At 42.3% G+C, this 23,093-nt stretch overlaps 1 protein-coding gene across 6 annotated transcripts in view; it reads left to right on the forward strand.

Moving 5' to 3' along the window:
* Nucleotides 1–762: 762 nt before the first annotated feature.
* Nucleotides 763–23,093, forward strand: part of dennd5b (DENN/MADD domain containing 5B) — a 68,530-nt gene continuing 46,199 nt past the window's right edge. For 2 of the 6 annotated variants that reach the window (XM_037760104.1, XM_037760105.1), the window contains exon 1: nt 764–1,210. In XM_037760104.1, the coding sequence (XP_037616032.1) occupies nt 1,090–1,210 (121 nt within the window). In that variant the 5' untranslated portion in view covers nt 764–1,089. Of the gene's footprint in view, nt 1,211–23,093 lie in introns of all 6 variants that reach the window. The other 4 variants (XM_037760107.1, XM_037760109.1, XM_037760106.1 and 1 more) reach the window with 3 other exon arrangements.

A 23,093-nucleotide genomic window follows, 5' to 3' on the forward strand; every position in this document is an offset into this window, starting at 1 on the left:
TATTTTTGGGAGGTATATGGATGAGGAAGAGTTGTGATAAGGGTCTGTTTATATTTATTTTTTAACTCCAAATCGATATGTGGGTTAGAAATAAACTTGGGATGCTGTTCATATATTTAATTTGGGATGTAAATAAATCTGGGATAGTTTATATATTATATTATCATTCTATGATATATGAATATATAATATATGAGAAGTGAGAAAGGGGTATAGGGAAATAAAAGTTTTACTTCTACCTACTCCTTTTCGGACACTATTACTCTTGTTTTGTTTGTTATTATTTTGTATCTGTTTTTATTTATTTTTATGTTCGAAATAAAGTCATTCATTCATTCAGATATATTTATTTTATGTGATATATATATATATATATATATAAGTAAATAAGTATATAAATGAATGAATGTGAATGAATGAATGAATGAATAAATGAATAAATAAATAAATGAATAAATAAATAAATAAATAAATAAATAAATAAATAAACTTCAGCTCGCAGCCAAAACAAAACAACAAAAAACAAACAAATCACTGCCCTTTCGCTACATGATGACGTAGGGCCGCGCATTGATATGCGGCCTCAGTTGTGTTTAATTGTCTAAATAATTCGGTCGTGACCGTTGGTCAGTTAGGAGAACAAACCGATGTAAATCATCACTTTTTATCTTATAATTACAACAAATAAACACGTTACATTTGTCCATCTGTGTGTGTTCAGTGATCCTCAGTGAACTAGGCTGTGAATGGACCGAGTGGACCGAATGGAGGACTAGATTTGAATATCCCGCTCTGGCAGCCTACTCACTCACTGCTCCGACGGAGGAGGAGACTCAACAACACTCCGCCGTCATCTAGATCCAGCTCAGTGTGTCAGCGAGCTGCTGACTAGAGTCACTGAGAGCGAACTATTAGCACTAAAACAACATTTAACAAGCAAATACCAAGCTTTCATTCACTGCTACTAACCCACACAGGAGAAGAAGCAGTGTCGAGCATTTTTATCCAGTTTTCTCCTCTTTTTTTCCTCCATGGAGTCGTGTTTCTTGGAGAACTAGAGAGCGGGCAGAGCTGCTCAGTGACGCCGGGATGAGTGTGAGCACGGCGGGCAGCGGAGCGGGCAGCACCGCGGGGTCCTGCCGGTTCGCTCACTACTTCGCTATCTGCGGGATAGACACAGAAACTGGACTGGAACCGGACGAACTAGCAGGTAAGACCTCTGTTCTGTGACTTATTGTTGTTGTTTTGAAGAAAATGAAGATGTTATAGAAGAATTGTTGACTATAAATATCCCTCCACCACTAAGATAAACACAGTATAGTCACAACAACAACACACAGCTGTAAGTCATCACAACATGTCACCATCACCCTATTAAACACCATCCTTTTATCCATCATTCTTTTACTTCTATCTATATACCTATTTTTATTTATTTTACTTTATTTTCTTATTCTTTTTTATTTTTCTTTGAATGTTGGCTTTTTTAAAGTTTTCTTTATTTTATTTCTTTTATTTCTTTATTTCTTTATTTTTTATTTTTTTTCACTCCATTTTGTTTTATCCATATTTAATTTAATTTAATTTTGTTATGAGGAAGGGAAAGAAAAGAAAGAAGAGAAAAAGTGTATATATATATATATATATATACAGTGTGTGTATATATATATATATATATGCATATATATATATATATACTGCCATACTGTCATACTGTGGCAGGTAAGAATTACACATTATAGGCAAAAACACCCACAACAAGACAAAGCTGTAAGTCATCACCACAAGTCACCATCACCCTATTAAACACCATCCTTTTATCCATCATTCTTTTACTTCTATCTATATACCTATTTATATACCTTTATTTTATCTTATTCTTTTTTAATCTTGCGTTTAATTGGATTTGCACTCTGACTGACAGCCAGCCACCCCCACCACACTGTACACAGTCACATGATATTGATCTTTACCATGTTATGTTGGATTTATTTTATTTATTTATTTTTTCTCCATTTTGTTTTCTCCATATTTAATTTAATTTAATGTTGTTATGAGGAAGGGAAAGAAAAGAAAGAAGAAGAAGAAAAAAATAAAATAAAATAAAATAAAATATATTTATAAAAAAAAAAAAAACTCCTCAACACCAACTTCCATCTCCTCTCTCATCCCTCCAATGATTCTATGGATAGAAAAGGCATAAGCCCTGAGCTATCAAACCAGGCTCACAAATTTACGATTTACGACGATCACCACAAGTGGCTCTATAAACCACCAAATACCTAATTAATGGTTTCCTTTACATATTATATAGTTGCACTCAGGGAATGAAATTAGCACCAGCCACCTGCCAAATAACAGGGTAAATGTTGGCTGTGGCAGGTAACAATGTCAGGTCACCTGCCACCATGGCAGACAGGTTTCCTTATAATAAGAAATATTATATTAAGAATATTTGAGCTAAATAAAATGATTGGACAGGCTTATTACAGTCCTGCGACAGCTACAGATGCTGGATTTTATTCTTTTTTTTGACAGAGCATTTGATTTATTGATTGCTGTCGGGGTGTAATGAGAATTTCAACAAATATAATAAAACATGTTTTTGAAGAGTATTATATATAGCTTTAGGTTATGTGATATATTCCATATTTCTACTGTCTTAACAAATCTAAAGCATTCTACATAGAGTTCAAAAGTGTCAGACAAAAGTATTGAGTGCCTGGTAGAAATTTTCCTCACCTGCCCTGGTTGCATACTGCATATTAACAACAGCATGCAGAGTTAAAACAGGTTTGTTTGTCTCTGCTGAGGAGCCATTGATGAGCTTCTTCTTCTTGTGTTGAGGCATGTTTTTTAAACGTTATATAATCTGATTTAAGCTTCCTGTGCTGCTCCAAAACCTGTCAAAGTGAAACTACTCTTCATACCTGTACTGTAGTTTTTTTTACTCACTGGGTTTTTTCCTTATCTTTGGTTACATGTTGTGCAACAAACAGTCTCCTAGCACCGATTTTTGTGATGAAATAAGTAAAAGCAGAGATGCATTTAAGGCTGCCACAAGTGTGGTTTGAGGTGGTGATGCTGCCTCCACAGCAGGTGGAGAAGGATTTTATTAACAAAAGCTTTGATTAAAGCTGCAGTAGGCAGAAGGTTTTTGGCATCAATGGGCAAAAAATTCCATAATAACCTTTCAGCATATTGTAAATCAAGTGTTCTGAGAGACTTCTGCACCTCCTCATGGCTCTTTTTTCAGTCTTTAAAGGTCCCATATTATAAAAAGTAAGATTTGTATGTCTTTTATATTATAAAGCAGGTTTAAGTGCTTTATAAATACTGTTAAACTATCAAAACGCTCAATATACGGAGAAATACACACAGCCCGTATTCAGAAATTTTGCGTTTGAAACAAGCTGTCAGGATTTCTGTCCATTTGTGATATCACAAATACACAATCTTTACACAATTAAATAAACGTAAACATTCTTAAATGTGTCCCAGCTTATTTCCTGTTGCAGTGAATGTAAATATCATCAGCTGACAGGAAGTAAACATGGACCCAAACTGTTGCCTAGCAACGCAATTCCGTTGAAATGCATTAAAACGGAGCGTTTCAGACAGAGGATGAATACAGGTATATTCAGGCAGACAGTATGAGGAAAATAAAGGGTTTTTTTGTACATTGCAGCATGTAAACATGTTCTAGTAGAAATACAAACATGAACCTGAAAATGAGCACGATATGGGACCTTTAATACCTCTATATATGATAGTAGGACTCCTGTTGTGTATATTCATAGGGAACCCTCTTCCTCCTCTGGCCATACTATGGTGTTGTTTACTCCGCCACCAGATACCTTCACTCATTGGCTCAGTTACTGTTATCTCACGCTTTACCCTCTGGATGTGGTTCTTTCTAACAGCGCGGAGGGCTGCATGCTTTGTTGCTGCGGGTGTTGCATCACAGTCAGATCGCTTAGCTTCTGTCTACAGGCCAAAGTTCAGAACAGTAAAGTCTATTGTGTCGAAAGTGAGCTGTGATTGCACATTTTCAGACTGATGTCAAGTGGACCTGTGTTAAAGAAATGTGCGTATGTATGTGTGTGCATGTGCAGGCATGTGTCTGTTGCCCTCAGGCTGTTCTGTAGTGAGTCTCTGAGGAGACACTGATAAGCCTCCACCATACTGAGTCCATATGCCCTCGCTGTCTGCTCCGATAACACCAATCAGACCAACTTGCTGAGCATCTGGTGTGTGACTGATTATAGTCAAAGGTGAACTCTTCAAAATGTCTTGTTTTTGTCCAGCAAGCAGTCCAAAAATCCCCAAAAGTGTACAACTGTAAAAGACAAAAGAAAACCACCAAATCCTCACATTGAAGAAGAAGTGGAGGATTTAGGTATTTTGTTTTTTCTTGCATGCATCAAAATAGTTGCTGATTAATTTTTATGTTGATTGATTAATCAACTAATCGTTGCAGCTCCAGGTTATCACATTTTTTATGATGTATGCTACAGACAGAGCTGGTAGTTGATTGAGATATCTATCTTTCTATCTATCTATCTATCTATCCATTATCCACATAACGTGTTGATGATGTCATTATTGTTGTAATTGATGAGATCATGTGAAGTGACACATCTTTAAGGGGGGGGGCTGTTCTCGCCTCAGCTGCTACACAGAATTATTACTATCTTTGCTGCTCTTGGTGTGAAAGTATCTATTCTATATCTATCTATCTATATATATCTATATAAAAATACAGCTACATGGGTTAGCACGCATGCACATATACACATGCCTGGAGGTGACCTGACATGTGAAGACGGACGATGGTGCGTGCCCATGTAAATGATATTGCTATATCTCTGCGCTGATTGGTTTGATCCAGCTCCTGTTGGGAGGCGGCAGAAAAATCTGCACTGGTGAACGAACCTTGTGCACATTCGCCCCTTGTGTGCACCCCCCGGGGGCTTTTTATGCAAGCCCACAACCCGATGCTGTCAAGAGGCACATCACTGCAGTTTGATGGACATTGACGCATCAGGGACACCGCTGTCCTGTTAGCGAGGCAGTAAGGTGGCCTGTATCACGTGTCTGGTGTGTGACATGTCGCACCAGGAAAGCAACAGTGTATGTTCCACCAGCTGATCCATGTACATGTTAACAGAATACTGAGGAACAACATGAACGTGAGTTTTACATAAATCAGGCATTAGTAGGGCATTATATCCCCCTCTCCTTCATTCACCCCCATTTCTTTATCCTCTGCCTCAGCTTGCCTCCACCCTCCTACACTTCATTAGAGATCATTTACAATTCTGATCAGGCGTGTTGCCGTCCTCCCCCCATGATGCACATCATCCGGACGACACTAACTCTGCTGTGATTGATATCAACATGTTGCCTCCGGCGCTCCATAAACCTCTTTTCTTCTGGCTACATCCCAGCACCCCGACATGTTCTTGTACCCAGAGTATGAGGCTGCCATAATTGTGGTGACCCACATTGAGTTCTACGCCATGGCTTATTTTAGGCTGTGATTCCCCTCCTCCCTGCTCTTTTGTGTGGCACTGTGGCCTTATTTCCCTCAGCCCATTGTTCCAGTCAGAGGACCAGACTTCCTGTAGACCTGCCTCGGGCTTCTCCGTGGTTTATGTTGCCTCCTCTCTCTGTCTGTGTGTGAGTCTATACAGTATTTAACCCTGTTATAGATCCTGAGCTCAGGCTGGAATGCTAATAAAGCTGGTTTAATTCTTCTCATAACTAGCCACTCCATCACCCACCCACCCCATTCCCTATGCCGTTGAGCCCGAGCGGTATAAATACACCCCGGCTGGCATCGAGAGCCTGAAATAGAGACTGCATTCTAACACCAGATGCATTTTAGGGTCGGCAGCAGCATTGTGCAGTGGAAAGGTGAGAGGAATAGCGGAGAGCTAATTTGGGGAGATGTTTGGCGTGCCGGCTGCTAGATGGAGATATGCTGCCACAGTGTGACACATGTGCACCACTTTTCCAAGTTCTACCCGTTCCAGGGAGGCGGCGGTCATCCAGCCCCGTGCAGCTGCTGGAGTGCTGATTGCACACCACTTCTACCAGTCATAAAGTCAACCAGACTTACTAGTGAGCATGATGGTTGCAGTCCAACAACAAACCTTCGTATCTCTTCTAGTCATAGGTTTCTGTGTTCCACTTTGTTTCTTTAAATGGAGGACTAAGTAAAGAGTTATTACTGTTGTCAGGATTTCTAACTAAAGACTAAAAACGCCGGCTCACAGCTCAAATCGAGCCTTTGACATTCTACAGCAGCCGAGAAGATCTGAACACGAAATGACTCGTATACATTTAAATTTGACCTTTGACTCATGTAAACATCTTATTACTTTCTATAGGGAGAATCAATCTGTCCAGTTATCACACACACACCTGACCAGAGGCTGCATTTCTGTGCAGGTCAAAGGTCACCAGACGAGCAGTAACGTGGATGTTTGGTTTAAAACAAAAACATAAAAATGATTAAATGTTTTCCTCCCCTCTGGTCGATCACTTCAGTCTCAGTAATCAGTTTTTTTTTGTCTAAACAGATAAAAGTTGAGCAGCATTTGAAACATGTCCACGATTTGCCTGTATCGGTACTGATGTGCATGCATGAACACACACACAGATGTATAATACATACTACACACACACACAGTGGAGGCTGTGATGATGGAAACAACAACAGATTCTCAGTTTCAGTTCTCAGATGATCCAGTCCGTCAGGTGTTCAACTTGCCACCACTTGTCATTTTTGGCTCCAGCAGCACCAGACCTTCTCCTCCTCCTCCTGTCTGTCCTTCGTCGTCTTCCTCCTCCTCCTCCATGTAATCCCTCTCTTCTCCTTTCATGTCCTCCTCCTGTGTCTCCATGCTTAACACCTCCCCCTCCTCACACCTGAATGTCACCCACTACACCAGTGATCCCCTACTTTGCTCCGACAGACGTGCCGTCCATAACTGTGATGTGAGTGAGTTGATATCACCTCTGCAGGGGAGAACTGGCCGGGCTGGTTTAAAGCTCAGGGATTTACAACCACCTCCGGCTCCCTAGCCAGGTGTCGATAACTCCCTGTAGAGCCGTAGAGGTTTCCTCTCTTCCCTACAAGTTTCAGCATGTCTATTTCAAGGTGAAAGTCTTTTTATGAGAGCTAGTCTTCAGGCAAGCCTTCGTGTAAAGGCTTCGACTTTTTTTTACCCGGCCTGTTAATTATATAGTTAATGTCTATGTTCTACTTCAGTTACAATGTCAAGTACATTTTCTCTGACCGATAGCCGACCCTCGTTAGATGACAACCTTGCATGCGGGGGTGCTGTGGTTGAAGTGTCCATCAACCCGATGCTCAATCAGGTTAAATCCATCATTTACCGCCAGCTGCAATGCATGTGCAAAATAGGGATGTGACGGTGAGGACATTTTCCCACATGGAGTTTTATTTGTATTTGATTTATTTTACAGAACTCGCTTCTTTCATTGAAATTCTTTCTTTACTTCTTTTTCTTGAAATTGGTTATAAAATCATTACTTTGTCCAGCGAGGCCGAAACACTGAAAGCCATTAACTGATCTACAGTGAGTGGCTTTATAAAGAAAGACCGGAGGATGCCTCAGAGTGGAGTCATGGTTATGACCATGAATGTGTGTGCAGAGGAGGCGGTGGCGAGGCCTGGCCGTGTGTTACATTACAGCGATGCGTTCAGTGTAGCCCGGAGGAACTGTCTGAAAGGATTACTCTAACAGGCTTAACGGCAGCCCGGGCCGGGCTAACGGAGCACGAGGCAACGAGCTCTGGGACAAAATGCAGAGAGATGGATGAAATCACTACGGGGGGGACGAGAGGAAGGAAGGAAGGAAGAGATGAGCCATGAAGGAAAGAAAGAGTAAAAGAGAAAGATGCTAGAATAAAGTGAATTAGAGAAACAAAAACAAAAAATGATGTTGCAAAGAAAAGTCCTAATGTTTTGAATATGAGATGAACAGGTTTGTTTTATTGAGCTACTAGCATGCACTGCCCGTTACCCAGGCATACCTTTGTCAGCATAAGTCAACAGGGGCATGCGTCAGTGTTGTTAGCCCCTGTCATCATTACCATACGTCAGCGGGCAGCCTTTGTGCTGACTGACTCCCAGGCCGGTCGGTGATGTGGACAGATGGTCCAGGCCAGAGAGGACAAAATCCTTTTGTGTCCTATACTGCAGCCTGAGGACACTCCCACCTCAGCTCCCGGCCTGCACACCTCTGTGCTCCAGTCGGATTTAAAAAGCTGCACCGGCCAACTTCATAGAGCTCCCAATGGAGGAAAAGGAGCTCTCTGAACAAACTGAATACCAATAACCAAGCACGGGATTAGACCGGCCCACCGTCCCCAAATGTCCCGGACGGTTTACATTAAACTGGCTCAATACTAGGGGTGTAAGAAAATATTGAAAAATTGCAATATTATGTTTTGTGATACTCCAAAGATTAACTCTATTTCACTTTATTTCACTTGCAAAGAGATGCACCCTCTCGGTGTATGTGTCCTCTCAAAGTAGTGCTATGATGTTGGATGTTACAGGGACTGTGATAAATGCAAAATGCAGATCTCACTGTTCTGACTGCATGAAAAAAACACGTATTACTCAGATTTTATGCATATGGTGGTGCAATAATAATTGCAATATATCGCCTTGCTTATAGTATTGAATCGCAACCTCTGTATCATGATACGTATCGTATCGCCAGATTCTTGCCAACACACAGCCCTACTCCATACGGGTGTGTTTTAGAGTTATACATTCATCACATTCATCTCATAAGACCAGGTCAAATGTAGTCTTGTTTATAAGCATAGTCCTTTTACCTCAATACGGCACCTCGTTCATCACATGACGGTTCATGTCGTGCCAAATTAAGCGCCGGAGTAACTTTTAACATAAAACAGTCACGGCCTGCAATCCCACTAGATCAGACCAGGTAATACTTCTGTAGCACTTCTATAATTTACCTCCGTTAAGGTGAGCTGTTAGATCTGTTATAGGACTGGAGAGACCCTGTGCTGTTGGCAGACGAGCAGCATCATGGGAATGATTATATAACAAGTGTCTGTTCCAAATGTTTTTAAAGTTGTTCCTCCTTGCAGTAGTGACAAATGCAGCTTTATGTCTTCACTCACACTGAAGGACATCCACACCGACGACATGTTGAGTGTGTGACTTTACCATATCTACATGCAGATAGCGTTTATACTCGTTCCAAATGGACACATCCAAAGCTTGGGGCAAAAAGCCTGCCATGTCTTTGTAGTATTGTTGTATTGAATCCTACAGAGGAGAATAATGGTGCACACTCTCAGACAGTTTCTCCTCCTAAAAGGCACTCTGGTGTGTTGCACTCTATTGCACACACAAAATGTGATTGAAGTAATTGTAAAGTGTGAAGACTGACAAAAAGGGGAGCTGGGGAGAGAAGCTCAAACCCTGCCTACTGTCACACAGCTCTGCACACCTGGCCAGCTGCTGGATGAAATGGGCATAATAGTCACATTGTCTTGTTTTGGAGTGGGACTAACAACAGACTTTTGTTGCCTCAAGTCAATGTCAATGTTTAAGTTGAAGAGCGCTGGAACCTGCCTGACATGTTGAATGTCAGGGGTATGACACCCATACAGTGAAGGAGAGGCCGCCATGTGCTGCCAGTCAAAGTTCAAGGATCGGGGGGGGTAAGAGAGGGGGGGTAATAATGATGGATCGTCTGCCAGTGGGACCTGACGACCTCCGAGGATGCTGCTAGCTGTTGCCGACCGGTCACATCTCTTTTGCAAATGCTTCTCCGTCTCCAACAGCAAAGTGAGCAGTTGATCTCGGGGAGCCGTTTCACAACCCCCCCTGAGAGTGACCTCTGACCTCTGAGCTCCATATGTTCTGTCTCTATGGGAGAGGAAGGAGACAAAAGAACCAGGAGGGAGTTTGGGGGGTTGTTGTTTTGCTGATTAGAGGGGCCCACAAAGTGTTGGTTGGTTGGAGCTGGACTTGACTTGACCATGGACGCTCAACTTCACTGTTCTTTGGTCTGTTTTTGCATTAAGAAGAGGGTTTTGGCCTTCTTTATTGTGCTTATTCAAAACCACAATGTTTCCCCCGCTTTATTTCTCTCTGCCCGCTTGGCAGCGGCTGAGCGGCTCTCGTTCTTTGGAGGCGGTGTACTCCGCTAATCGCCAATAGCCAATATGTTCGTCCAATCATCCAACTCTAGACTATACGCACCTATACGTGTTACGACTCTAGAAAAGTAAAATGAATTCCTCGTGTGGAACATCTCCCAGTGTTCGTATTACCCAGCGTAGTATAGAACCACATGCACATATGCTATTCTTGTGCGTTCTGACGTATATCAGGGTTCTACGTTGTAAAAGGTCATCAACCCAGTCCTGTTGTTTTCCCCCGGTACTATCTCTGAATGTCAAATCACGTCCCTCAGGAACTCGAGGGTTTATATGAAAATGCCACTGACATTTTCCTTGTAGCTTGTAATGAGCTCAGATATGCGTATCCCTTAACCATAGCTGTGTAGCCTGCGTCACCAGGGAAAGTCAAAAGTCTTTTAAATTGTGTCACATAATATTACAACAACCATGCTTTAATGGATCGGTTATTTTTGTAATGCTTTTAAATGCTTTTTAATAAATATACCTGAAAGTAGGGCTGCACAATTAATCGAGTATTAATCGCAATCACAATTTTGGCTTCCCACAATTAAATGAGCGTGATCAACTGCGATATTGACGTTTGAAATGCTCCGCTTGATCCAAAATAATCGTGATTATCATTTTGGCCATAATCGTGCAGCCCTACCTGAAAGAAAGTAAAGACGAGGGCTGCAAGTATATGACGTTGTTGGCTACGCGATGCATTCTCAACAGGATTTATTCAAATTGGACATTAAACAGCTGATTAAAGCTGTTTATTTTCAATAATCGGTCGTTTCATTCATATTTCATCTCTAAAATAGACTCATGCTGTCATCTTATTCTCTATTTTACCCTATAGCCACCCTGTAGCTGCCCTCCCCCCAATAGTGCAAAGACCGACTTGTGTTTCGTTTGCTGTGTTTACTCTAAATAAATCAATAGTACATCTTTATGTAGTTAGTGATAGTACACTCTGTGCTCTGTATGTTTATATGTGTGAGTCAAGCGGACACTGACCGGACAGAGATGCAACTTACAAGCATTGATGTGCACTCAGAAGCAGGTAAAGCAGAGATGCTTTAGAGGCTGTAACTGGGGGGGAAAACAAGCCGGCCAGATCGAAACAGCCGTGATTAATGAGCCTGAATTAATATTCATCGATTGCTGAATGTAATATAATACCTCCTAGTCCCCAGAGACACACACACACAGGCGACATCGACTCAAACGAGCTTCATCATTGTAACAGCGTGGAGTGCGATGTTATGTCAGGCAGGCTGTAAATCTCCTTACGTAACCGTGATAGGCTGCACGACGGTAACTAAAGGCCCCCTTATGACGGATTAGAGCCGCTGTGGTGCAGGCCGGGGCCCTGCTGCCGACAGACAGGCCGTCACCTCACACACACAGCGGACGCTGGATTATACGCAGCAGCATTACAGGGCTCGACAGAGTGCTTTTATTTATTATATAATTGCTTTTCAGGCTAATAAGCAACAGTGTGTGTTTGACGAAGATAGTCGGGGCTTCACAAACCTCCTCTCATGTACATATTAGGGCTGGGACGATTCATCTTAGGGCTGGGACGATTCATCTATCTCCCGATTCAATACTATCAAGATACTCGGGTGCCGATTCGATATTTATTGGGATGCGATATTGCGAATAACTTTGTTAACTTTTTTAACACTAGACCAAGGGGTCTGCAACCTGCATCTCTTTAGCTCCTCTCCAGTGGCTCCTTGTGGATTTATAACAATGGAAATGAATAACTGTTCTTTGTTTATATTTTCATTTTATTTATCATTGTTGTAGGTCTATGGTACGACGGAGTATTAGGGCCACATTGAGGAAAAAAATAAATCTGAGATTTCGAGAATAAAGTCAGAATATTATGATAATAAAGTCATAATATTATAAAGTAGTAATTTTACGTGTTTTCTTTTTCTTGTAAATTTATGACTTTATTCTCGTAATATTACGACTTTTTTTCATGGTGACATGGAGCTCTCTCTAGATCAGATTCAGTTTCACTTGAAGGAAGGAAAACTGTGTCTTTTATTATGAGGCCATTGGGTTGGTTGGTCGTGTCTACTTGATCTAGAAGAAAGACAATATGTGAGTTTGTGTTTTTGCTGGCTGGTTAATTGGACTTTGTCACTGATTGAGTTCCAACTCATGCACTGACCTCTGGCCTCAGCGATAAGGCTCGGTAGGTAAACAAAGCATGACTGCTCTGATGATATAGATAAGCTAGTCTTTGTCATATTCTCCCTCAGTGCCACTTTACAAACTTTATTTATTTGTTCTAAACCAGAGAACGGATTGAATTATCTCCTATCTCCTGTCTTTGCCGTGGTCTCTGGTGTCTCATCCTTTCTTTCCCTCCTCTGCTACTGTACTCCTTCACCTCGCCCAGCAGAACACACCATTAAGTTGAACACCCTTTGCGACCGCACAAGACGGTGAATATAGTGAATCAAACCAGTGATGCGTGTAATGAAGTCACCCAGTCATGACCTCCCTCTGCTGCAGCAGAAACATCCAGGCTGGAGGCAGCTCAGCAGAGGCTAACAGCTCCCGGGTGGCCAACGCACGCACATGCACGTGCATGCAAGTGATGAGAGGCACCGCTGGCGGCCACAACTGTCCAAAGTGTAATGCTTTAAGGGGACCTGATGTGAAGGACAGATAACGTTGATGTGTTTGTCTGTGAAGGAGTGGGCTGTGTCGACTGTTGTTTGTCTAAGTCAGAAATTAACCGTGACTGAGGGCGATGAATGTTCCCTGTAGATAAATGAAAATTAGGGGGCAAAGAAGTTTCTTTACATTATTTACAAGAGTGAAATTGAAGGTTCATCCTGTTTACATGTTATGTCCAATCTAATCATCCACAGGATTTCAAAGTCAGACAAAATCCACATAACAATAACTGTATCTACAGTAGATAAACTAGCAGCTACAACAGTAAGATGCTGCGTACACATTAATGCAGCAGTGTACAATAGGGGTGTAAGAAAATATAAAAAAAATCAAATATTGTGATATTATGTTTTGTGATTCTCAAAAACACTGTATCAATTTTAAATTAATAGTTTACATGCAAAGATTCACTCAGTCAATACTTTATTTCATTTGCAAAGAGATGTGTCCTGGCAGAGTAGTGCTATGATGTTGGATGTTACAGGGACTGTGATAAATGCAGATGCAGGTCCCACTGTTCTGTTTGCATAAAAAAAATTAACTTTTGTTAACTCAGATTTTATACATATCACAGTGTGTCTTTATACTATGACAGTTTTCCTAAAATTAGATTAAAAAATCACAATATAACACCTTGCTTATTGCAATATATCGCAATATATTGAATTGTGATACGTATCGTATCGTCAGATTCTTGCCAATACACAGCCCTACTATACAATATAATAATATCAGATAGAATAATAAATCAGCAACAGGAGACGAGAATTAGTTCTTTTACTTTTAATAGTATTTTGCTGCTAATGCTTCTGTATTTTTACTTAAGCAGGTTTTTGAATACAGGACTTTTACTTGTAAAGGAGTATTTTAACATTGAGGTATTAAGGATTTGAGTACTTCTATCACCACTGAAAGGTGGTGGGGTTGATGGCGGAGAGTCCAGAAACATGATTTTTGATTAAATAATGAGTTACAGATCAATTAGTGTTATTAGTGGGAGCTCAATCAGGACATCGGTATGATTATGTCACAGTACACAGCTGCTCAGCGTCCCCCCAGAATGTGTTCAACAAACAGCCCGAACCTCCTCCGACACCACATCATCACCAATCAGTTGACTCGGGTTTTGTGTGTGTGTGTGATTCAACACTCTCTCCCGTCCAGACGACAACATCAGGTTATGTAATTGGGCCGTCGGTGGGCTTGTCGAGGCAGATTAGACAGACTGCAGCTATTTCTGAACCAGTGCCTTGGATTGTTTATCCCGGCGGAGTGACGGGTAAAAACGTGACGCTGAGAGGAGCAAAGACTGATGGGAAGAGAAGGACGGAGGAAGGAAGGAAGGTGCCCGTTAGCTCAAAGGAAGTTTGACAGTTTTACTTGATGAAAATGTGACAGGACTCGATCGTTGTAGAATCGGACTGAAAAACCCGGTGTGTTTGGTGGAGGCAACTACTGGTTGTCTGGTAAAAAAAAGAAGTTTCACTTTGCTAATTTAAAACATCACATTTTTAAAGATTAAAACTGTGTTCCAGTGATTTAGTAGAAAGAATGTTTAAGCAGCAGAGGCTGAGATATTCTGACATTTAGTCTCCAGTTTCTAGAAGTTCCAAAACCGCTGGATCCTACATTTCCCATAATGCAACAAATGGCATCTCTTTGTCAAACGCTTCTATTACCTACATCTTTCAAACGCTACACACCCCCAATTTATAACGCAGGCTTTGTGTATACATTTGTAGTCTACAAGCCTAAGCTGAGATGACCCAGATGACATCACTGTATGACGTCATCAGGGTTACTTTGTAAGATTTGCAAGAGTTCCCCTTTAAGGTTAGGAGAAAAGTGTTTTAAACTGAAACTGTCACCTATTCTTGTATGTAAAATCTTGTCCCCAGATGCTGTGTGCTTTAACATCTGGTAGTCACTCTTCTAATTTTGGATCGATACTGCTACCTGTACACTGGTCCGGTGCTCCCAGCTGTTTTTATCTGAGCTTTAATCTGCTGTGTTTGAAGCAGGAGATCATTCAGAAGTCGTGTATGGACAGATTGGACAGATGTTTTTTAAACTGGTTTGACAGATGAGATTCAAGCAGATTGGATATTTGCATGAAATGCACCAGTAAGTTGTTGTTCCCTATGCTCCAGTGTAGCTCGTGACGTCCCTAGTCCCCATGGTTGTAGTGATTCAAACTTTTGGATCTAATCTCTCTAGAACCTACTGTCAGTTTTTACTGCGAGTTTCTGAACTAAACAGACATCCTCTGCTCCCGGTGTCTCTTCTGTTCACCTCTCCACTCTCATTATATCAGCCCTTTTGCTTCATGCCACAGTATGGGACGTACGGCTGAAGTAGCTTATGCAACTGTCTGTCACTCTACCTTTTACTCCTTCCTGTCTTTATCTCTAGCTCTAAGCCTTTATCATTTCCTTTCCAAGCGGCAGCCTCCTTGAACCTCCAGAGCCAGAAGGGTGCACCCATTATAAAACATCGCTAGCGTTGCCTGCTGCTTGTCCGTCATCCACCACACTCGGGTAGCCCCATGTGATGATGATGATGATGATGAGCTGAGGGGCCTGTTTCGAAGGCAATGCAATTAACGTGCGCCTGGGTTCAAACGGGACGACGTAACCTCCATTAACGCCGGCCCTTTTAGCCTTTTTTTCCTGTGTGCTTACAGGATGGAGGTTGCCATGGAGACAAGAGAGGCATTTAAGCAAGACAAATAATTTCACTGAAGGGGGTTGATGAGCTAAACATCTCCACACCACCCCCCCCTCCACTGACATACTCTCCTCCCTTCTCCTTCTCCTCATTACAAGCAGTAATTTATGTCATTCAGCTTCATTGTGTTTCTGCGTCCTCTTCTCCTAACAAACACACACGATCTGCATCGGCTGTCATGCAGGGTGTGAAAACACTTTCTTATTGTTCAGTGGACAGTTTGACAGTGCAGCTCCTGGGACATTAAGGGATTTTGAAAAGTGTATTAAAGGGAAATTTGCAAAGCACGCACAGTCCACAACTATGGACAATCATGGGATTGATTATGATTAAATATTTTGATCGATTAACAGCCTTAGAAAATACATTTACAGGATCTTCCCTTCACTTACTCTCTGTACAGCACGCCCTGAGAGAGTTGGAATGCATTTTGCGCTGCATGCTAAAAAGGGAAAGTGTGGTTGGATGTTGGGATTTGGTTGGTTTGAGGTTGTGTAATTGTCTAGCTGCACAGGGAACAGAGAGCCAGACCAGAGCCTGTATTTCTGCTCTTAGAGACAGTTTAAGAGTGAAACATGCCGTCGCATAATATGACGAATTAGAGACGTGTATCAAGTGACTAAATTCAGCATAATGTAGATTTCACGGCACTAATTCAACTTCATGTCCTACTCACCGCTCTGAGGTTCTCTTTTTCAACACAAATAGTGTTCATTCATTAATCTCAATCACTTCATCTTGTTTTCTATCATTGTTAAACTGACATTAATAAAAGTAAATCCTGCGAATATTTCAAAATATAAACTTACCAGCCACAGTCATGCACTTTGTTCTGCTGGAAAGCTTTTAATGTGAAACAGCTGGGCAGGAAGTGTTGAGTGTCATTCATGGTAGCTTAACTGTGATTACAAAAACATAGCATAGTAGAATGAGTAATGAGAAGACGAACTGAACAGCAGATGTTGTTGTTGTTGTACTGCGGTTTGATTACCGGCTTTTATTTGAGAATTCTTGTTGTTTGCATCCCCGACGAATGCAAAGAAAGCAGCGTAACGTTCTATTAAAACTGGTTTGTCGGTAACAACCGCTAAGCATTGGTTTGGCATTGGACGTTTCTGCAAACCACGGGATACGACTAATGTTGACATTTCATATCAGCCTCGTATCACGCTTGCACTTTGTGAATCGATTGGTTGGGTTTGGGCAACTCTAAGCATCATGGTTGGTGTTGAAATAATAACATAACATTGATAAACATCCAGACTGTCGGGTAAGCTCCCTGCAGTCGTGTTGTGGGGATTCAGTTACTGAGTTATGTCATGTCAGCTTTAAAAGAGCAGCTTTGTTTCTGTCCGTTGTAATGAAACGTCGGCTCTGTCGACTCCACAGCTGTCTGCTCTCCTTCACTTTCTCCTCCTCCTCCCAACGTCTCCTATCCAGTCTTGTTTGTGTTCCCACTGATTTTCTCTCTCTCTCTCTCTCTCTCTCTCTCTCTTTCTCTCTCGTGCCCTTTGCTTCGCGTTCGTCTCCCCACACCTCGCTGTCACACGTCTCGTTGTTTCTCAGCATCGCCGCGAGGCTCGCTGCGTCTCGGATCTGTCTTTCTGTCTCTGTTAGTCATCCCTCGCCGTGGATCTCTACATGTTTTCGTGTGATCTTCTGTAACACAGAGGCTGCGTTTGATGCTGCTTCTGTCACCTCTGCCAACAAAGATAATGTCTTATAGAGTCTCAGAAAGTTACAGATGAATTCAGTTTTTCTTCAGCCATAATGCGAGACTCGTATGTCACTAGGAAAGTCCAACATTTCAGAATTACCATAAATTCTCAATGCAGCAACAAAGTTATGTTCATTCATTTTGATCCCTTCTATGTGATTTTAATGTGCAGGAAGAGTTTCAGCAAAGCAGAATAAACTGAAATTAATTGGTGAGTGGGAACATCATGAAGTCAGGTGAGACCTGAGCCTGACACGCACACCTGACTGCCTTTAATAATAAACTTATACTATATACACAAGAGTGACTCGCTCCCATCGGGCACATCGCCATCATCACCACCTCGTCATCGCCCTGCAGCTGCTGTGAGAACAGCTGCACACAGACACACATACAGCAGCTCAGACAGCTACTTCCTGCCTGTTGATGTAGTTATTCTTCATAATAAAATGAATACGTAGAGGAGCTGTTTCTCATTAACAAGTTACTGATCTAGTTAACTCAGTATGTCCCTTTAACAGAGCGTCTACTATAGTAGCTGTCACTTTAAGAGGCTTAAACCTGTTGAATCAGTTTACATAAGAATATTCAAAAATGTAATATCATATTGTAATATTATTATATATCAAATACATCATCAAGTGCGTTATAATACACCTGCTTTTAAAGCACATTTCTAATATGATTGGCCGCGGTGCAAAAGTTTGATAAAAACAAAATGTGCTAGGGACTAAAATGTGTGATGTGTCGCAATATTTTGTTTTGTGATACTGTATTGATTTTTAATTAATAGTTTACATGCAAAGATGAACTCAGTCAGTACTTTATTTCATCAGCAAAGAGATGCACCATCTCAGTGTACGAGCCCTCTAAATGTGAATTGCACAAAAAAAGTTTTTTTTACTCAGACTTTATACATATGGTGTTGTGTTCTTTATACTATGACAATTTTCTTAAAATTAAATTAAAAAAATTGCAATATATCGCGATATATTGAAGCGTAACTAGGGATGCACCGATAACACTTTTTTTCAGACTGATTACAAGTACTTACATTCGGTTACTCGCCAATACCGAGTACCGATACGAGTACTTCTCTGTGCCAAAAGACCCTCGTTAACAGCCAGCTGGAGGGTGTGAGCGACACACGGCAGGCTGGGGAGTCCCGCATACGAGGCGGTGCGCCGCGACCGGCTCTAGGTCGGATTGGAAAGGCTCGGGGCGAAGGTTCTTCCCGGGGCCGTGGCCAAAGTGTCACTGGGGCGGACTGTCCTTAGTGCGTCCCAACCGCGTCGTGCCGCCAGATCGGGGCCTGGCACACGTAAAAGGCGCCAGGGGGTCTGCGGCGATGTCTGCAACCCACCCGGCCCGTCTTGTAAACACGGACCAAGGAGTCTAACGCATGCGCGAGTCAGAGGGTGCAAGCAAAACCCCGTGGCACAATGAAAGTGAGTGCCAGTGCGTGCCGGCTGAGGTGGGATCCCTGCCCCGCGGGGGTTGGGCGCTCCACCGGCCCGTCTCGCCCGCACTGTCAGGGAGGTGGAGTGTAAGCGCGTGCGATAGGACCCGAAAGATGGTGACGAGAGGTTAACGTCACGCTGCCGTAAAGTGGTATTGGTGCCGTTGTATCGGAGACGTTTTGTGAGTACGAGTACATGAGCACAGTATCGGATCCGATACCCGATACTGGTATCGGTGCATCCCTAATCGGAACCCTAGTATCGTGATACGTATCGCCAGATTCTCGCTGATCCACAGCCCTAGTAACCAGTGTGTATATTCGGTATCATGGGTTTGAATATTTCACTCAATATAAGCATCAGGATTTATTGAAATGTCAGACAAGCAAGACAACAGCATGTGTAAGTGATATGGTGTGTCTGTAAACATTTTTATGTAATATATTTAAAGGGAAGTTAATGGGAGGAATCTGAGTGCAACAGGTTAAAGGAGCACTGCTGGTTATTGGTTTTCATCACTTTAGCTGGTGTGTGGCGCTGCAGCAGAGCTCTTCTCTTACTTGCAGCCGGCCGGCCGACACGATGGTGTCATGAGTAAAGAATGCTGGACTGATGCCACCGTGGCGACCGCAGCTTAAAGGGGATGAATGGACTTGTTGAGGGGGGGACCATTTTCCCCTCCAAATCCCTCAGTGCAACGACGCGTTATCATCCGTTTATCATGAACACCTCCTCCTTCACTGTGCCGATCACTGACTTCATCCGATGTAGTGAGGGTTATCGGTGCTGCTCTCATCAGTCAGCTGCTAATCTGCTAATACAGTCAGGTGACAGTGAGTCATGAAGCGAGGGACACAAAAGCCTCAACATGATGGAAGGACCCCAGGGGAGCAACCGGAGCATGATGCCTGAATGAAAATGAATCGTCGGCCTCCCTTCACACACCTCCTGCCCTCTTCTCTTCCCCCTCTTCTTCTCCATCCATCCTTCTCCTCCTCGCCACCTCTTAAAGTGAATAAAAGAACAAAGCAGTGTTTGACAGCATGACAGGGTGATGACATCACCACGGTAGCGTCCTGAATGGGGCTGGTTTAGCCCTGGCACTGGGACACTGGACCATTGTAACACACACACACACACACACACACACACACACACACTTGCCCTGTGTTCTCATTGGGACTCCCTGCCGTCCTGATCCCCATCATGTAAGGATAATTCATAATGATTAAGAGATTAGAAGGTGATAACCGCCGCCTCCCCACCGCCGGCCACCCTAACAATAACGTCCCCCATCTTTAGTCCTGTTGCCAAGGAGACAGATGGGTTGCTGCTCCCACCCATCCGGTGCCAGGCGTTGGCAGCCCAGCTTGGCGTAGCAGGCGCTAGCTCCATTAAGAGAGAACGAGAAGGTTGATTGTGTTGAGTGTGTGTATGTGTCAGGCGGGATGCCCAGTTGTAGCAGGTGCTGCTGGTGAAGCGCTGGGTGGTGGAATGTGTCGGTGAAGCCAAATGGATGAGTGCTTTGGGAGCAGTAGATTAACTCCCGCTGATTTGTAGTGAGGCTTTGGCCGTGAATACGACTTTTTTCTTCTTTTCTTAACTGCTGCTGAATAGACAGAGCTGACAGTAATAGCAGTGTGGCATCTTTCACTGTCGGGAAAACCTCGCTTAAAATTCTGAACGCTGAAAAACTGAAATTATATTTAATAGGTATTTTTTATGATTTTTTTTGTTACACCACTAAAATTTTGGGAGCTTTAATTCTGCATGCAGTTATTCTTTGTCTTTCTCCTTCCATGAATCGGCTATTCTTCGTAAATCATGACTGAACAGGCCTGCTGGACACAGGCCCAGTGGTCCAAAAGGGTCAGGAGGGGGGCCTGGACAGCAACAACAAAACAAAAACGACCATATAGAGACTCAAAATGACCACGAAAAAATGCAAAATCACTCAAGCGTCTACTAAGAAACACAAAACGACGTAGAACAAAACAAAAGAGATGCAAAGCGACAACAAAGAGTTACAGAACGACCACAAAGAGATAAACAAAAAACTACAAAGAGATGTAAAAACAACTACGAGACGCAAAAGACTACAAGAGATGCAAAATGACCACAGAGACATGCAAAGCGACAACAATGAGATTCAAACGACCACAAAGAGATGCTAAGCGTCTACGAAGAAATGCAGAATGACCACAAATAGATGCAGAACATCTACAAAGAGTAGCAAAACAACTACAACGAGATGCAAAGCGACAATGACGCAGAACAAACAAGAAGAGATGTAAAGTGACAACAGAGATGCAAAATAAATCAGCAGTGACACAAAAACAACCACAAAGACAAAAGTTCAGGACTCTGCTACTTAGATTTTAACCATTCTTTTTTTCTTGTATCTGTTCCTTGCAAGTCCTCCAGTCTTATGGAATTGAAATACTGATGGAGGTACAACCTTTAAAAGTTGCATCACATTTGGAGTGAAGACCGGGTTGAGATAATCAAGAAGCTGGTTTTGGCACTCGAATGATAAATGGATCAGTTTGTATCTGCGGTTTTCCCTCCTTTCTACCGATGTGATTCTACCTGTTCAGATCCCAACCTCATCCAGTGCTGGTCTGAGCTTCATATTTCCACGTCAGTAGTGATTGTGTGCGCTCTACGGGGCTCTTTTTGTGCCCAGAATGCATCCCTTTGCTTTCAACGCATGACTGACCCGTCGTTGAGGGGGATGATTTAATGCATTCGGCAGATATTGAAGACGTGCACAGACGGATGCTTTTTGAAGTAGCACGAGACGTACGAGCCCCTGGAGTCTGTGAATAATGACGGCCACGGGCCTGCTGTCAGAGCCGTGAATACACGCCATGTCTGTACCTTTATGCTCCAGGTGAGACGATGTCGTCTCTCAGTCGGCTGGCAGTTTGGTTTTGTGTGTGTCTGCTCGGTCTGCCTCTAAAGGGACTCACAGTGATGTGAAGCCAGTCAGTCAGCCGAGCTCCCCGAGTGTCTGATCACCCGGTCTAGCAGGGCAACAGGCTCCACATACATTATGCATCAGTGTCTGCAGCCAACATATGATTAGCTCCTCTGTTTCTTGTATTTGTCTGCATGTGTGAGCTGTAATTGGGTATTTTCCCCCCGTGTGTGCCTGGTAAGGGGCTGAGCTTTAACATGTTTTGTCTAATGAGATGCTGCCTCACTCTCCTCATTGTGTACTGTGTATACAGTGCATGTGTGTTTTATGCATTTACATACTCGTGCTATATATTCTCCAGGGGCCTATTGCGTGTAATTAGAGGTGCATTAGTGATTTGTGGCTCTAATGATGCAGCTTGTGTCATATAATACCCCAACCCCTGATACCCAGCGGGGGGAGAAACCCCTCCTGCAAGGTGGCGCTGGCTGTATGAGCGTCTATTGATGGAAATGACCTCATTATTTGATGATTGTCAGCAGAAATACAGAGAGATGGAGGGAGGGGGGTGAAGAAAGCAATTTTTTGTCGGCAAATTGTTAAAGTTCAGCCTGAGAGAGGACGGCATCAACCGCTGCAGCAGAAAGAGGCACAGAAGCAAGTTTTTAACTGTCCATTATTAATCATATCATCATTATTTCCCAGTTTAAACATTATGTTGTGATAGGGAAGTACTACAAGTAAATATACGTATGTAAGTATAATCAGGAAAATGTACTTTAAAGTATTGAGAATTATAGTATTCATGCAGAAAAGTGGCCACTGTGACTAGTATATTATTAGATTATTAGATTACTATTAATCATGCATTAATGCGTAAGCAGCACTTTACTGCTTGGTTGGTTGAGCTGGAGCTCATTTCAACTATTTAGGACTGCATGGATGGATTAATTCATAATAATAATCCATATGGATTAATCTGATTATTGTTTCTCCATTAATGGATTGATCGTTTGGTTTGTAAAAAAATTCTGAAAATAGTGAGAATTTGTTTTGTCCAGCAGTCCAAACCTCAAAATTATTATAAATAAATTAAGGTCTAATAATGTTTGGCATTTCTGTATGAAAACTAACTCATATATAAATAGCAGTTATCAAAATAGTTTAAAATACACAGAAAAATCAATCTGAAAGAGCAGACTAAGTAATGTTATCACAGCATCACAGCAGGAACTGGACCGTGATAATTCAGACGTCCTATTGTTCCTTTACTCTCCTGACGCAAAAGGTCATGTTGCTCTCAGGGCCTTTGAGGTATTTAATGCTAGATTGTAGGATATAAGTTGTGTAATGAAGGTTT

Source organism: Sebastes umbrosus, chromosome 23, assembly GCF_015220745.1.
Source record: "Sebastes umbrosus isolate fSebUmb1 chromosome 23, fSebUmb1.pri, whole genome shotgun sequence".
NCBI lineage: Eukaryota > Metazoa > Chordata > Actinopteri > Perciformes > Sebastidae > Sebastes > Sebastes umbrosus.